The sequence below is a fragment of the Entelurus aequoreus genome, linkage group LG27 (genome assembly GCF_033978785.1).
Source record: "Entelurus aequoreus isolate RoL-2023_Sb linkage group LG27, RoL_Eaeq_v1.1, whole genome shotgun sequence".
Taxonomy (NCBI): domain Eukaryota; kingdom Metazoa; phylum Chordata; class Actinopteri; order Syngnathiformes; family Syngnathidae; genus Entelurus; species Entelurus aequoreus.
In genome coordinates this window covers 4504136-4521202 of record NC_084757.1, presented here as the reverse complement: position 1 = coordinate 4521202, position 17067 = coordinate 4504136, and the positions used below count along the sequence as shown (strand labels likewise).

The 17067-nt window shown below is 38.7% G+C and overlaps 1 protein-coding gene across 3 annotated transcripts in view; it reads right to left on the bottom strand.

The window, feature by feature from the left end:
* The window catches only part of LOC133644275 (KICSTOR complex protein SZT2-like), a 194016-nt gene that overhangs the window by 6846 nt on the left and 170103 nt on the right, over window positions 1–17067 (bottom strand). For all 3 annotated transcript variants that reach the window (XM_062038641.1, XM_062038643.1, XM_062038642.1), the window contains 10 exons: window positions 16953–17032; window positions 14678–14803; window positions 14408–14610; window positions 14130–14226; window positions 7957–8037; window positions 7681–7755; window positions 5505–5570; window positions 3113–3326; window positions 2877–3051; window positions 2685–2807 (listed from right to left, as the gene is read on the bottom strand). In XM_062038641.1, the coding sequence (XP_061894625.1) occupies window positions 2685–2807; window positions 2877–3051; window positions 3113–3326; window positions 5505–5570; window positions 7681–7755; window positions 7957–8037; window positions 14130–14226; window positions 14408–14610; window positions 14678–14803; window positions 16953–17032 (1240 nt within the window). The remainder of the gene's footprint in view (window positions 1–2684; window positions 2808–2876; window positions 3052–3112; window positions 3327–5504; window positions 5571–7680; window positions 7756–7956; window positions 8038–14129; window positions 14227–14407; window positions 14611–14677; window positions 14804–16952; window positions 17033–17067) is intronic.

Genomic DNA, 17067 nt, shown 5'->3' with positions numbered 1-17067 from the left:
AACACACATTTTTACAATGGAGTTTAGGGTGCGCATCATGCATTTAACAAACGGGTCGGATTAAACCTGTTCGCGGGCGGGCCGAACGTTGGATTTAGAACGATAGGATCCGAATCGATTGAGTTGAAATCGATTCAGTAACTAAAAAAAACAGTGTGTGACTGGGAAATAAGTAGTGGTTTCCGGTTATTTCTCATACAGAACAAACACAACGAATGTAGAAACACACATTTTTACAATGGAGTTTAGGGTGCGCATCATGCATTTAACAAACGGGTCGGATTAAACCTGTTCGCGGGCGGGGCCGAACGTTGGATTTAGAACGATACCATCCGAATCGATTGAGTTGAAATCGATTCATTAACTAAAAAATTTACAAATCACAAATAATAACAATAGACTTTGTCTCAGTGTATTTACGGGTCGGATTAAACATGTTCGCAGGCGGGCCATACGTTGGATTTAGAACGATACGATCCGAATCGTTTGAGTTGAAATCGATTCAGTAACTAAAAAAAACAGTGTGTGACTGGGAAATAAGTAGTGGTTTCCGGTTATTTCTCATACAGAACAAACAACAAATGTAGAAACACACATTTTTACAATGGAGTTTAGGGTGCGCATCATGCATTCAACCAACGGGTCGGATTAAACCTGTTCGCGGGCGGGCCGTACGTTGGATTTAGAACGATACCATCCGAATCGATTGAGTTGAAATCGATTCAGTAACTAAAAAATGTACAAATCACAAATAATAACAATAGACTTTGTCTCAGTGTATTTACGGGTCGGATTAAACATGTTCGCAGGCGGGCCCGTACGTTGGATTTAGAACGATAGGATCCGAATCGATTGAGTTGAAATCGATTCAGTAACTAAAAAAAAACAGTGTGTGACTGGGAAATAAATAGTGGTTTCCGGTTATTTCTCATACAGAACAAACAAGAAATGTAGAAACACACATTTTTACAATGGAGTTTAGGGTGCGCATCATGCATTCAACAAACGGGTCGGATTAAACCTGTTCGCGGGCGGGCCGTACGTTGGATTTAGATCGATACCATCCGAATCGATTGAGTTGAAATCGATTCAGTAACTAAAAAACTTACAAATCACAAATAATAACAATAGACTTTGTCTCAGTGTATTTACGGGTCGGATTAAACCTGTTCGCAGACGGGCTGTATGTTGGATTTAGAACAATACGATCCGAATCAATTGAGTTAAAATCGATTCAGTAACTAAAAAAAAACAGTGTGTGACTGGGAAATAAGTAGTGGTTTCCAGGTATTTCTCATACAGAACAAACAAGAAATGTAGAAACACACATTTTTACAATGGAGTTTAGGGTGCGCATCATGCATTCAACAAACGGGTCGGATTAAACCTGTTCGCGGGCGGGCCGTACGTTGGATTTAGAACGTGGCTTGTACAGCTCTTTGAGACACTTGTGATTTAGGGCTATATAAATAAACATTGATTGATTGATACGATTCGAATCGATTCAATAACTAAAAAATGTACAAATTAGAAAATGTACAAATCACAAATAATAATAATAGACATTGTCTCAGTGTATTTACAAACCGATGCCACGGGTCATTTGAACCTGTTCGCGGGCAGGGCCGTATGTTGGATTTAGAACGATACGATTGAGTTGAAATCGATTCAGTAACTAAAAAAAAACTGTGTGACTGGGAAATAAGTAGTGGTTTCCAGTTATTTCTCATACAGAACAAACAAGAAATGTAGAAACACACATTTTTACAATGGAGTTTAGGGTGCGCATCATGCATTCAACAAACAGGTCAGATTAAACCTGTTCGCGGGCGGGCCGTATGTTGGATTTAGAACGATACCATCCGAATCGATTGAGTTGAAATCGATTCAATAACTAAAAAATGTACAAATTAGAAAATGTTCAAATCACAAATAATAACAATAGACTTTGTCTCAGTGTATTTACGGGTCGGATTAAACCTGTTCGCGGGCGGTCCGTACGTTGGATTTAGAACAATAGGATCCGAATCGATTGAGTTGAAATCGATTCAGTAACTAAAAAAAACAGTGTGTGACTGGGAAATAAGTAGTGGTTTCCGGTTATTTCTCATACAGAACAAACACAAGAAATGTAGAAACACACATTTTTACAATGGAGTTTAGGGTGCGCATCATGCATTTAACAAACGGGTCGGATTAAACCTATTCGCGGGCGGGCCGTACGTTGGATTTAGAACGATACGATCCGAATCAATTGAGTTAAAATCGATTCAGTAACTAAAAAAAAAACAGTGTGTGACTGGGAAATAAGTAGTGGTTTCCGGTTATTTCTCATACAGAACAAACACAAGAAATGTAGAAACACACATTTTTACAATGGAGTTTAGGGTGCGCATCATGCATTTAACAAACGGGTCGGATTAAACCTATTCGCGGGCGGGCCGTACGTTGGATTTAGAACGATACGATCCGAATCAATTGAGTTAAAATCGATTCAGTAACTAAAAAAAAAACAGTGTGTGACTGGGAAATAAGTAGTGGTTTCCGGTTATTTCTCATACAGAACAAACAACAAATGTAGAAACACACATTTTTACAATGGAGTTTAGGGTGCGCATCATGCATTCAACAAATTGCGAAATAAGTAGTGGTTTCCGGTTATTTCTCATACCGACCGGTCTTACCTCAGCACGTGCCTCTCCCCGTCCGACTGCTCCTCGAAGGGCGCCGCGTTGTGACAGACCACCAGGGACACGTCGAAGACGTCGCGATGATGGAGACCCTCCAGGTCCTTGTAAGAGCCGGAGCTGAAGCGGGGGGAGAATTCAACGTCAGGGTGAGGCGTCCAGGTCTTTGCTCCAGGGGACACGTGGTACCTGTTCCACAGCGCCACCAGCGCGTACTCGTGAAGCTCGGCCGCCTTCTTGGCGTCGGCGGCGCCGGCGGCCTTGGACATGCGCAGGGGCTTCATGCCGTAGGCGCTGGCGTGGTCGGTGATGTAGTTGTAGAGCTGGTGGGCAGTTATCATCCCCGTGGGGACGGAGAAGCATCCTGACGGAACACACAAGAACACGTCAGGAGGGTTCTCCTTTTCCCCGGCTCCCGTCCAGACCTTGGAAGACGTGGTTGCGCCCGAACTTGGGGATGTCGGGATGCTGCGAGATGAAGTCGTTGAGGAAGTCGGTGAGCTGGTAGCCCTGGCGCAGAGTCATGTGGCAGCCCAGCAGGTACTGGTGCACCACCCGCAGGTGGAAGTCGTAGCTGAAGGAGTGCACGTGCATCAGGTCCCGCACCTTGTCGCACTCCTCCGTGAACAGCATGGAGAGCTGAAAGACAGCGTTGGCGTTCGTGAGGCGGGGAACACTCGGTGTGGCCCTGAGCTGCTCGTACGCAGAGCATTCTGGGAAACGATTAGAAGGTAAGCGTGGGGGTCATCATCAAATCAAAGGTGCTGCTTTGGCTCACGGTCTGGTGGGTCTACACTGACTGACCAGTCCAGGGTGCGTCTCCAGCTCACAGGTAGGACGTGGAAAGACGGGCGGAGACCAGAGACTTTCACGGAATGTTGCACCTTTAAAAGGACCGTGGGACCTTGGTACAAGTCCGCCTCTTTCCCTGCCCGGCTGCAGGAAGACGAGTGGTATCCACGGCGACCAGATAAGAATCAGGAGTATTCAGGATTGACTACAAAGTCTCCCTACTAACCCACCAGTGCCTCCATGGAAGTGCCCCCCCTCTACCTCAAAGAACTACTCACCCCCAAATCCTCCACCCGACACCTCCGCTCCGGACAGGCTAACCTCCTCCAACCTCCGAGGACAAAGCTACGAAAATTGGGAGACCGGGCTGTGGAACGCTCTCCCTGACCACCTGAGGGCACCACAGACTGTGGATGCTTTTAAAAAAAGCCTTTTTTTAGATATATGCATACTAGTTTTAGCTATTTTGGCTGTTCTAGTTTTTATTTTTATTTATTTTAATTTTATTTTTAATTAAAAAAATGTTCAATACACTGTAGCACTTTGAGGTTGTTTACTCAATGTAAAGTGCTTTTTACAAATAAAATCTATTATTATTATTAGGGACCGAGTCCCTTTGGGACTGAGGACCCTATTGAATTTCTAGCGTTTTATTATTATACCGCCGCCTCTTTGAGCTGTAATTTGACCCCCTTAACATGCTTCAAAACTCACCAAATTGGACACACACATCTGGCGAAAATTGCGATCTAATCAAAAAACCAAACTCCAAAACTCGAAATTGCGCTCTAGCGCCCCCTAGGAAGAAAACACAGGCAAAACTGCCTGTAACTCCCAGTAGGAATGTCGTAGAGACATTAAAACAAAAACATCTATGTAGGTCTCACTTAGACCTAGATTTCATACACTGACAACCCCCAGCAAAACTCAACCGGAAGTTTGCAATTCCCCCTTCAAAACGAAAGTCACCTTTTTTCAAACATTATCTCCTCTGAGCGCGTTTGTCGTGTCGGCTTCAAACTAGCACAGGAGAGAGATTGAACCCTTCTGGTTAAAAGTTGATGAAAGAGTTTTAATTACTGCTCCGGTTTGGATTTTATGAGCCTTCAGAGTCGGTCCCGTCGATTGCTGCTTGCAGCTTTAATTATTATTATTATTCTCTCGCCACCAAGGAATGAAAACGTGAAATCTTCCCCCCTGCGAGCTCGCCATTAGAAGCACTAATTGCCAGTTGGAAACTAGTCTGTAAATCGCTGGCTGGCAACTAGAGAGCTAATCGCTACATATTTGACCATCCCCCTGCAGTACCTCTGTGGACCCCAGTTAAAGACCTCTGGTCTAAAATGTAAACAATATCTCTCCCTAAAAGTTTGGCCCTGGTTTAAGTACTCTGTGTGGGTTATGGTACGCCGTAGTGAGCCCTGGTTTAAGTACTCTGTGTGGGTTATGGTATGCCCTGAAAACCGTAGTGAGCCCTGGTTTAAGTACACTGTCTGGGTTATGGTACGCCCTGACAACCGTAGTGAGCCCTGGTTTAAGTACTCTGTGTGGGTTATGGTACGCCGTAGTGAGCCCTGGTTTAAGTACACTGTGTGGGTTATGGTACGCCGTAGTGAGCCCTGGGGAACGCCACACCAGCTGTAGCATGGACATGAGCGACCGGTGAGCAGAGTAGCGCTCTGCTAATGATTGACCCCTTTCAAAGTAAGAGACAACACAAAGAAGCGACAGAGGCGGGGGAAAGGCTGAGCTCCCGAAGACGCAGGAAGGAAAATGCAAGCGGAGAATGTCACCAGCAAGCACGGGGACAGGTCAAAGGTCATTGCCATACTCCACCTTTGCAGGTGTGACCGCTGAAAGTCAACAAAGCAAGGGGGGAAAAAAAAGGGTCTCATTCCGTTACAACGCCAAGGAGAGACCAGGTAGCAAGGCAGCAGCGGGGAGGGGGAGGGGGAGGTGATGTCTGATTGTGTCGAGAGCACACCCCCCCGCCCCACCTCCAGGAGAATGTCTGGTGGGACATACCGCACAGTCAGATACCGGGGTGGCGTCTGGGAACGGCTTGCAACGAGGTTTGGCGAGGATGCTGCCCTGATGGAGAGATGACAGGAAGTGTGTGCGTGTAGGAGGGGGGGTGGGGGGTGAGGGGTGAGGGGGTGTGACAGAGACACAACAGTATGGAACACTAGCAGGGGTGCCCGTTACGTGGTGGATGGTGGAGGGTGTACGTGACTTTGGTCACTTGATTGACATTCTTGTGAGATGACGCTGGCTGCTGCCACATCATTATTAAGAGAAAACGACCGACAGGAAGGCGAGTAACACATTTTATTTCAACCGTACCTCCCGTCAGAAGCCTAAAGACTGACAGCACAGATCCTGTCTTCACAATAAAAGCGCTGCTCCATCCTGAATGTGCTGACAAAATAAGAGTCTCCGAAAGCTCAACCCTAACCCTAAACCCTAAACACTAACCCTAACCTAAACCGCAACCCTAAACCTAAAACTAACCATAATCACTAACCTAAACCATAGCCCCAACCCCAACCCTAAACACTAACCCTAACCCATAACCCCTAAACACTAACCTAAACCATAACCCCAACCCTAAAACTAACCCTAATCCTAGCCCTAAACACTAACCTAAACCATAACCCTAACGACTAACCCTAACCTAAACCATAACCCCAACCCTAACCCCAACCCTAAACCTAACCCTAATCCTAGCCCTAAACACTAACCCTAACATAAACCATAAAACCCAACCCTAAACATTAACCCTAACCCTAAACACTAATTCTAGCCCTAACCCCCAAACACTAACCCTAACCTAAACCATAACCCCAACCCTAAAAACTAAACCTAACCATAACCCCTAAACACTAACCTAAACCATAACCCCAACCCTAAAACTAACCCTAGCCCTAATCCTAGACCTAAACACGAACTTAAACCATAACCCCAACCCTAACCCTAACCCAAACCATAACCCCTAAACCATAACCCCAACCCTAAAACTAACCCTAGCCCTAAACACTAACCTAAACCATAACCCCAACCCTAAACACTAACCCTAAACACTAACCCTAACCCCTAAACACTAAACCCCAACCCTAAACCTAACCCTAACCCTAATCCTAGCCCTAAACACTAACCCTAACCTAAACCATGAACCCAACCCCAACCCTAAACATTAACCATAACCCTAAACACTAACTCTAGCCCTAACCATAACCCCTAAACACTAACCCTAACCCCAACCCTAAAACTAACCCTAACCCTAATCCTAGCCCTAAACACTAACCCTAACCTAAACCATAAACCCAACCCCAACCCCAGCCCTAAACATTAACCCTAACCCTAAACACTAACCCTAACCACTAGCCCTAACCATAACCCCTAAACACTAACCCTAGCCCTAACCATAACCCCTAAACACTAACCCTAGCCCTAACCCCTAAACACTAACCCTAACCTAAACCATAACCCCAACCCTAAAACTAACCCTAGCCCTAAACACTAACCCTAACCTAAACCATAACCCCAACCCTAAAACTAACCCTAGCCCTAAACACTAACCCTAACCTAAACCATAACCCCAACCCTAAACACTAACCCTAACCCTAAACACTAACCCTAGCCCTAACCATAACCCCTAACTCTAAGTCTAACTCCGAAATGTATTTCTTGTAAAGTGCATAAAAAGGAGTATGGACGCTGGACAAAAAAGATGGACATTTTTGTGTATGTTACCCCCCTACCCCAAACACACCTCAAAAGTGGTAAAGGAATGGCTAAATCAGGCTAGAATGAAGGTTTTCTTCCCAAAGTCCTGACTTAAAGGTGTGGACAATGCTGAAGAAACAAGTCCATGTCAGAAAAGCAACACATTTAGCTGAACTGCAGCAATTTAGTGGTCAAGCAGAAGCTTGTGGATGGCTACCAAAAGCGCCTTATTGCAGGTCAACTTGCCAAGGGACATGTAAGCAAATATTAACATTGCTGTATGTATACTTTTATATATATATATATATATATATACTTATGTATTTATGAGGTAGATCACCTCAACTCGGTCATGTAAAAAGCCTGCTGAAAAAGTGTTGGGCACCCCTGCATGACACGAATGAAACCCTTCAGAGTGGTGCATGGACAGATGCCACACCCAAAAACATTGACACGGTCATGGCACGGCTCCTACCTGCGAGTTGACCGACTGTCCCATGGGTATGCGGGAACACTCCAGCGCGTACTGCTTGACACAGAAGTAGCAGCCCTGCCGGCGAGAGGACATCACAGCGTCGTTAGCCCACCTCGTTAAAGCTGCAAAGCGCTCTACTAAAACACCGTAATGGCCCCGCGACCTGGCAGGTACACCAAGTAAATACCACTTTGTCAATTATGCTTCTCAGCCAACATCCTGCTAAAAGCTGTTCCTAATATACTGGCCACATTACCTTCATGATGAAGCTCTTACCTGAAAAGCCAGCTCTATTAGCACGATTCCGCCTGGCAGCGCCCTCTGGAGGTGATAAGCGGTGGTGGCGGACACCGTGGTCTGAAAAAAAACATGACGGCAAGTCTGTTATTCACACCTGGGAACATGTTTGTGCTGCAAAATGTTTCGTCTTACTACAAAAGCCCAAAAGCAGTGAAGTTGTCACGTTGTGTAAATGGTAAATAAAAAGAGAATACAACAAATCCTTTTCAACTTATATTCAATTGAATAGACTGCAAAGACAAGATATTTCATGTTCACACTGACAAACTTTGTTGTTTTTTTTGCAAATAATCATGAACTTAGAATTTAATGGCAGCAACACATTGCAAAAAAGTTGTCAGAGGGGCATTTTTACACTGTGAAAAGTCACTGTTCAAAAAAAAAGAAAAAAAACAACCCTTTTCCTCAAGGTAAAAAATGATTTTCAAGGTAAAAGTTGATTTTCAAGGTAAAAAATTATTTTCAAGTTAAAAAACATTTTTTCAAGGTAAAAAAAATGATTTTCAAGGTAAAAAAAAATGTCATGGTAAAAGTTGATTTTCAAGGTAAAAAAAATGATTTTCAAGGTAAAAAAAAAATTTCAAGGTAAAAGTTGATTTTCAAGGTAAAAAATGATTTTCTAGGTAAAAAATGATTTTCAAGTTAAAAATGTTTTCAAGGTAAAAGTTGATTTTCAAGGTAAAAAACATTTTTTCAAGGTAAAAGTTGATTTAAGGAAAAAAATGATTTTCAAGGTAAAAAAAAATGTCATGGTAAAAGTTGATTTTCAAGGTAAAAATGATTTTCAAGGTAAAAAAATGATTTTCAAGGTAAAAAAAAATTTCAAGGTAAAAGTTGATTTTCAAGGTAAAAAATTATTTTCTAGGTAAAAAATGATTTTCAAGTTAAAAAACATTTTTTCAAGGTAAAAGTTGATTTTCAAGGTAAAAAAAAAATTTCATGGTAAAAGTTGATTTTCAAGAAAAAAAATGATTTTCAAGGTAAAAAAAATTTCATGGTAAAAGTTGATTTTCAAGGTAAAAAAATGATTTTCAAGGTAAAAAAAAAATTTCAAGGTAAAGTTGATTTTCAAGGTAAAAAATGATTTTCTAGGTAAAAAATGATTTTCAAGTTAAAAAACATTTTTTTAAGGTAAAAGTTGATTTTCAAGGAAAAAAATGATTTTCAAGGTAAAAAAAAAATTCATGGTAAAAGTTGATTTTCAAGGTAAAAAAATGATTTTCAAGGTAAAAAAAAAATTTCAAGGTAAAAGTTGATTTTCAAGGTAAAAAATGATTTTCTAGGTAAAAATGATTTTCAAGTTAAAAAACATTTTTTCAAGGTAAAAGTTGATTTTCAAGGAAAAAAATGATTTTCAAGGTTAAAAAAATTTCATGGTAAAAGTTGATTTTCAAGGTAAAAAATGATTTTCAAGGTAAAAAATTATTTTCAAGGCAAAAATTTATTTTCAAGGTAAAAAAAAAAAAGTTTTCAAGGTAAAAGTTGATTTTCCAGGCACAAACTGATTTTCAAGGTAAAAAATAATTTTCAAGCTAATATTTTTTTTACAAATATTAGCTCATTTGGAATTTGATGCCTGGAACATGTTTCAAAAAAAGCTGGCACAAGTGGCAAAAAAGAGTGATAAAGTTGAGGAATGCTCATCAAAGACTTATTTGGAACATCCCACAGGTGAACAGGCTAATTGGGAACAGGTGGGTGCCATGATTGGGTATAAAAGTAGATTCCATGAAATGCTCAGTCATTCACAAACAAGGACGGGGCGAGGGTCACCACTTTGTCAACAAATGCCTGAGCAAATTGTTGAAGAACAACATTTCTCAACAAGGAATTTAGGGATTTCACCATCTACGCTCCGTAATATCATCAAAAGGTTCAGAGAATCTGGAGAAATCACTGCACGTAAGAAATTATATTACGTACCTTGGATCATTCAGGCGGTACTGCATCAAAAAGCGACATGTGTGTAAAGGATATCACCACATGGGCTCAGGAACACTTCAGAAAACCACTGTCGGTAACTACAGTTGGTCGCTACATCTGTAAGTGCAAGTTAAAACTCTACTATGCAAAGTCAAAGCCATTTATCAACAACACCCAGAAACGCTTCACTGGGCCCGAGCTCATCTAAGATGGACTGATTGATGCAAAGTGGAAAAGTGTTCTGTGGTCTGACGAGTCCACATTTCAAATTGTTTTTGGAAATTGTTGACCAAAGAGGAAAAGAACCATCCGGACTGTTCTAGGGTGAAAGTGTAAAAGTCAGCATGTGTGATGGTATGGGGGTGTATTAGTGGCCAAGACATGGGTAACTTACACATCTGTGAAGGCACCATTAATGCTGAAAGGTACATACAGCTTTTGGAGCAACATATGTTGCCATCCAAGCCACGTTACCATGGACGCCCCTGCTTATTTCAGCAAGACAATGCCAAGCCACCCGTCGGCGATCCTGTTCTGTCTCCCTGTATAATTTGTCTGATCTTGAATGGGATTGTGCTGAAAATCTTGATTATTAAAGTATTTCTGTGTCTGATTCTAATAATTTGCACACAAAAAATACAGTTTCTCAGTGTGAACATTAAACAACAGAGTGGCTTCGTAGTAAAAGAGTGTCGGTACTAGACTGGCCTGCCTGTAGTCCAGTCATTGAAAATGTGTGAAGGCTAAAATATGAGAAGGGAGACTGTTGAACAACTTAAGCTGTACATCAAGCAAGAATGGGAAAGAATTCCACTTCAAAAATGTGTCTCCTCAGTTCCCAAACCTTTACTGAGTGTTGTTAAAAGGAAAGGCCATGTAACACACTGGTAAACTGCAAAAAGTGAAATGTAAGTAAGATGGAATATCTCAAATAAGGGTGATTTTTGCTTATTTTCTGTCTGATAAGATCATTCTTCTCACTAAGCAGATTTTATGTTAGAGTGTTTTACTTGTTTGAAGTGTTTTGCTCCTAAATGATGTCAGTAAGATATTACAGCTTGTTGCTGAGATTTGATGACCTATATTGAGTAAAACTAGAATATCAAGTGTTGCAAAGCTGTGTCATCAACACTCACAAGTATAAAACTACTTTTTTAAAGTCATCATTTCTTACTTCAAGCATGAAAAGGAAAATCATGATGCTGAGCGCATATCATTATGTCAAGATAATGGCACTAGCATTTACTTCATTTTAGAATATTTTTCAACGTATTGAGCAAAAAGGTTTTATTTTTTTCTACCAAGAAAAGTGCACTTGTTATTAGTGAGAATATACTTATTTTAAGCTATTTTTGGGTTCATTGAGGTTAGCTCATTGTACTTGTTTTGGAAAGTCTTGACAAGCCGAATGTAGGACCCTAAATGATGTTTAAGTTCATTTACATTTTATGGAAGGTGCTTTATGTTTATTCAGCCAAAAGGGGACTATTTACTTTATTTAAATAATAGTAAAATGTATATATTGCATGCTTAGAATAATTATAAGGTACACTTTATTTGTAATTATTACATTTGTCTGAATAATTTGATGACGTACTATTTTATACTGCTTTAATACAGTGAAGATTACGTAACTGTTTAATTGCATATATGGTGGAAGGATCTGTGTGGTAATAAGGTTTGGACACAATGCATTATGGGTAATGGCAGTCATGTATGGTGGAATGGAGCCACACAGTTTTTTTGAACTTACTCTTACTTTTACTAACTCTTTTTTACTGTAACAAACTGGCTTTATTTTGCCATTCGTTTGTTCCCACGTCGTTATTGTTTGACGTCTTTGAAGGATTAAGTTGACAAGTAAACAATACAAAAACAAAGAGGAGCGTCTGGAGTTTTGTTGGTTGTGGCCGCAGCAAGCGGAGCAGGAGAAAGTAGCAGGAGCGTCAAGTTAAGGCTTCATTAGGAAACTACCTTGAAAATCATTTTTAACCTTGAAAATCAACTTTTACCTTGAAAATCCATTTTTACCTTGAAAATCCATTTTTACCTTAAAAATCAACTTTTACCTTGAAAGAAAATGTTTACCTTAAAAATCATGTTTTATCTTGAAAATAATTGTTTACCTTGAAAATCAGTTTTTGCCTTGAAAATCTACTTTTATCTTGAAAAATATGTTTTTACCTTGAAAAGAATTTTTTACCTTGAAAATCAACTTTTACCTTGAAAAATAATTTTTTTACCTTGAAAATCAGTTTTTGCCTGGAAAATCAACTTTTACCTTGAAAACTTTTTTTTACCTTGAAAATCAGTTTTTTAACCTTGAAAATCAATTTTTGCCTTGAAAATCAATTTTTACCTTGAAAACATTTTTTTTACCTTGAAAATCATTTTTTACCTTGAAAATCAACTTTTGCCTTGAATTTTTTTTTTACCTTGAAAATCAGTTTTTGCCTTGAAAATCAACTTTTACCTTGAAATATATTTTTTTTACCTTGAAATAATTTTTTACCTTGAAAATAATTATTTACCTTCAAAATCAGTTTTTACCTTAAAAATCAACTTCTACCTTAAAAAAAATTTTTTACCTTGAAAATGATTTTTTACCTTGAAAATCAGTTTTTACCTTGAAAATCAGTTTTTGCTTGGAAAATCAACTTTTACCTTGAAAACTTTTTTTACCTGAAAATCAGTTTTTTTACCTTGAAAATCAATTTTTATCTTGAAAATCAACTTTTACCTTGAAACATTTTTACCTTGAAAATCAGTTTTTACCTTGAAAATCAACTTTTACCTTGAAATATTTTTTTTTACCTTGAAAATAATTTTTTACCTTGAAAATAATTATTTACCTTCAAAATCAGTTTTTACCTTAAAAATCAACTTTTACCTTGAAACATTTTTTTTTACCTTGAAAATCAGTTTTTACCTTGAAAATTAACTTTTACCTGAAAATCAACTTTTACCTTAAAAAAAATTTTTTACCTTGAAATTATTTTTTGCCTTGAAAATCAACTTTTACCTTGAAATATATTTTTTTACCTTGAAAATATTTTTTTACCTTGAAAATAATTCTTTACCTTCAAAATCAGTTTTTACCTTAAAAATAAACTTTTACCTTAAAAAAATTTTTTTACCTTGAAAATCAGTTTTTACCTTGAAAATCAGTTTTTGCCTGGAAAATCAACTTTTACCTTGAAAACTTTTTTTAACTTGAAAATCAGTTTTTTACCTTGAAAATCAATTTTTACCTTGAAAATCAACTTTTACCTTGAAAACATTTTTACCGTGAAAATCAACTTTTACCTTGAAAACATTTTTACCGTGAAAATCAACTTTTACCTTGAAAATAATTCTTTACCTTCAAAATCAGTTTTTACCTTAAAAATCAACTTTTACCTTAAAAAAAAATTTTTACCTTGAAAATCAGTTTTTACCTTGAAAATCAGTTTTTACCTTGAAAATCAACTTTTACCTGAAAATCAACTTTTACCTTAAAACATTTTTTTTTACCTTGAAAATTATTTTTTACCTTGAAAATCAGTTTTTGCCTGGAAAATCAACTTTTACCTTGAAAACATTTTTCTTTACCTTGAAAATCAGTTTTTTACCTTGAAAATCAATTTTTGCCTTGAAAATCAATTTTTACCTAGAAAATCATTTTTTACCTTGAAAATCATTTTTTACCTTGAAAATCAACTTTTACCTTTAAATTTTTTTTTTTACCTTGAAAATCAACTTTTACCTTAAATTTTTTTTTTTACCTTAAAAATAATTTTTTCCCTTGAAAAAATGTTTTTTAACTTGAAAATCATTTTTTACCTTGAACATCAACTTTTACCTTGAGGAAAAAGAAAAGCGTATTTTTTTTATTTTTTTTTAACACTGATTTTCACAGTGTAAAAATGCCCCTCTGACAACTTTTTTGCAATGTGTTGCTGCCATTAAATTCTAAGTTCATGATTATTTGCAAAAACATAAAGTTTGTCAGTGTGAACATGAAATATCTTGTCTTTGCAGTCTATTCAATTGAATATACGTTGAAAAGGATTTGTTGTATTCTATTTTTATTTACCATTTACACAACGTGACAACATCACTGCTGATATGGTGAGGTTGCAATGCCTTCCTGACTAAAAATGTTCAAAAGCCTAACACCGATCAAACACCTTTACAGATTCTCACCAAAATGACAACATTGGAAGAGACTATTGTGCTGCTCTCACCTTGGGGCTGTCCTCGCTCTTCTGCTTCACATAAGAAAAAGACATCCTGCCCTCTGATGACATGGAGTTCAGCATGGCAGCACGAGCCCGGGCGATGCTGCGGGTGGGGGAGGGAGGGAGGGAGGGAGGGAGGATGAGTGTGCATACAGCGAAGGCCTGCAGGAGCCCAGCGGGTCACATATGTCGGAAGCCTCCAAAGTGACAGTGAGCGGATGTTTCCCAGCCATAAGTGCTAAAATGCGTGACGTGCTAAAAGAAGATGGAAGAGAGGTACAGACCTGCGGGCCGGGGACTGAGGGCGCACCTGGACCAGGATGAAGCCCATGCTCTGCAGGTACTGCACGTACTGCTGCAGGAAGGTGCTGGAGATGTCCAGCAGCCACGGCTCCTGCTTCAGCCGGCCGGGCAGCATGTCGGCAGAGTCGGCGCTGTAGCTGCGGTCGCGGCCCGACGCCGTGGAGTCGCTGGAGCGATGGCGCTTCTGGCGGAGCGACGATTTTAGCACGGGGAGGTTTTTTGTCAAAAGGGTCTTGCCGCGGCGTGCGTACCTTGGCTGGCGGCGGCACCGCTTGTTCCTCCTGGATCTGCTTGCGGAAGACGGGGTCAAAGAGGAGCGGCGTGGCGCAGTAGTGGACCAGCCTGGAGGACTGCTTCAGGGTCTCCAGGTCTGCCAGCTGAGGAAGACACCTGTGCTCAGCATCCAATCAATACACCTCCTTTCTAATCAGTAGCACTGGGACTTCCACCTAAAAGCACCGGAATAGTCCGGACTCGGGATGCTCCCATCAGGTTTATGCTGCAGATTCCTAACATCCATGAGTGAAATTGGTCGATACTGGAGATGTCCGAAAAATAAAAGTGATTCAAGTTTTTGTTATCATGGGGTGTTGTGTATAAAATCAAATTGTTGCTGTGAACACCTAAGTTTGTGTTATTTATTTGTAATACATTTGTCAAAAAAAGCTGTATATTGTCATTACGGGGTGTTGTGTGTAGAATTTTGAGGGTTTTTTTATTTAATTTTTTTTTTTTAAAGGGCAGTTACATAAATTGTTAATGTGAACATTTATGCAAATGTAATGTCTTCATTTGCAAAAAAATTAAAAATTGTAAGTGTAAAATTTTAAAGGTTTTTTTCCCATTTTGGAACCTTTTGAGGAACTTTGAGGATTTTTTTTCCATTTTGGTAATCCGATATATGCGTTAAAATGTAATATCGGAAATTATCGGTATCGGTTTTTTTATTATCGGTATCGTTTTTTTTGTTTTTGTTTTTTTTAATTAAATCCACATAAAAAACACAAGATACACTTACAATTAGTGCACCAACCCAAAAAACCTCCCTCCCCCATTTACACTCATTCACACAAAAGGGTTGTTTCTTTCTGTTATTAATATTCTGGTTCCTACATTATATATCAATATATATCAATACAGTCTGCAAGGGATACAGTCCGTAAGCACACATGATTGTGCGTGCTGCTGCTCCACTAATAGTACTAACCTTTAACAGTTAATTTTACTCATTTTCATTCATTACTAGTTTCTATGTAACTGTTTTTATATTGTTTTACTTTCTTTTTTATTCAAGAAAATGTTTTTAATGTATTTATCTTATTTTACTAATTTTTTTAAAAAGTACCTTATCTTCACCATACCTGGTTGTCCAAATTAGGCATAATAATGTGTTAATTCCACGACTGCATATATCGGTTGATATCGGTATCGGTAATTAAAGAGTTGGACAATATCGGAATATCGGATATCGGCAAAAAGCCATTATCGGACATCCCTAGTTAGTACTATTAGTGGAGCAGCAGCACGCACAATCATGTGTGCTTACGGACTGTATCCCTTGCAGACTGTATTGATATATATTGATATATAATGTAGGAAGCAGAATATTAATAACAGAAAGAAACAACCCTTTTGTGTGAATGAGTGTAAATGGGGGGAGGGAGGTTTTTTGGGTTGGTGCACTAATTGTAAGTGTATCTTGTGTTTTTTATGTTGATTTAATTTTTAAAAAAAACAACAACAAAAAAAAAATGATACCGATAATTTACGATATTACATTTTACCGCATTTATCGGCCGATAATATCGGCAGGCCGGACATCCCTAGTTTCAAAGCAAGTTATCCATCACTGTAAAAAGGACAATAGATATTACATTAAAACTACTTTGTTTTTTACAACATATTCAATTGAAAACTGTAAATTGAAAAAAAAAGTTTTTACTATAAAATGTTGGCTTTTTTTTTTTTTTTTACTGTAAAAATCTACGGTTGTTGTTACTGTAAATGGAAAAATGGTACCAGAGTTATTTTACGCTAACAAACTGGCAGCTCAGTTGCCAGAGATAAAAAAAAAAAAAACAGTGGTACTCTTTTTTCTGTTTACAGTAATGTTGAACAAACTACCTTCAATTTTACAGTAAGATTCTGGCAACTAAACTACCAGTATTTTACCCTAAAATAACCGTGGTACCATTTTAAAATGGTAAATAAACAGTTTTCATCTACTGTAACAGAATGTTTAAAAAAAATATGTAGATTTTACATTAAAAAATGCTGACCAGAATTTATTTATTTATTTATTTAAATATTTTTTTGACCAGAATTTTAATGGGAAATAAACAGATTTTTTTTTAAAGTGGACGTAAAAAAATATATTTAATAATAAAATGCACGGGCAAATTCGTCAATAGTTCGCTGTTAAAATCGTCCCTCTGACGGCAGCCATAACTGCGATGTGGCCCTCGGTGGAAACCACTTTGACGTCTGTGTTGTAAGGGCAGCGTGATGGTTTCTCTGAGGACTCACTGCGATGGGCATGTTGGACTGAGCGGACCTCTGCTGCCACGTCACAAACAGGTTCTCGATCTTCATCTGCTTCTCCAGTTCTGCCGCGTGAAGACAAAAAGTGTCAGACGAGGAG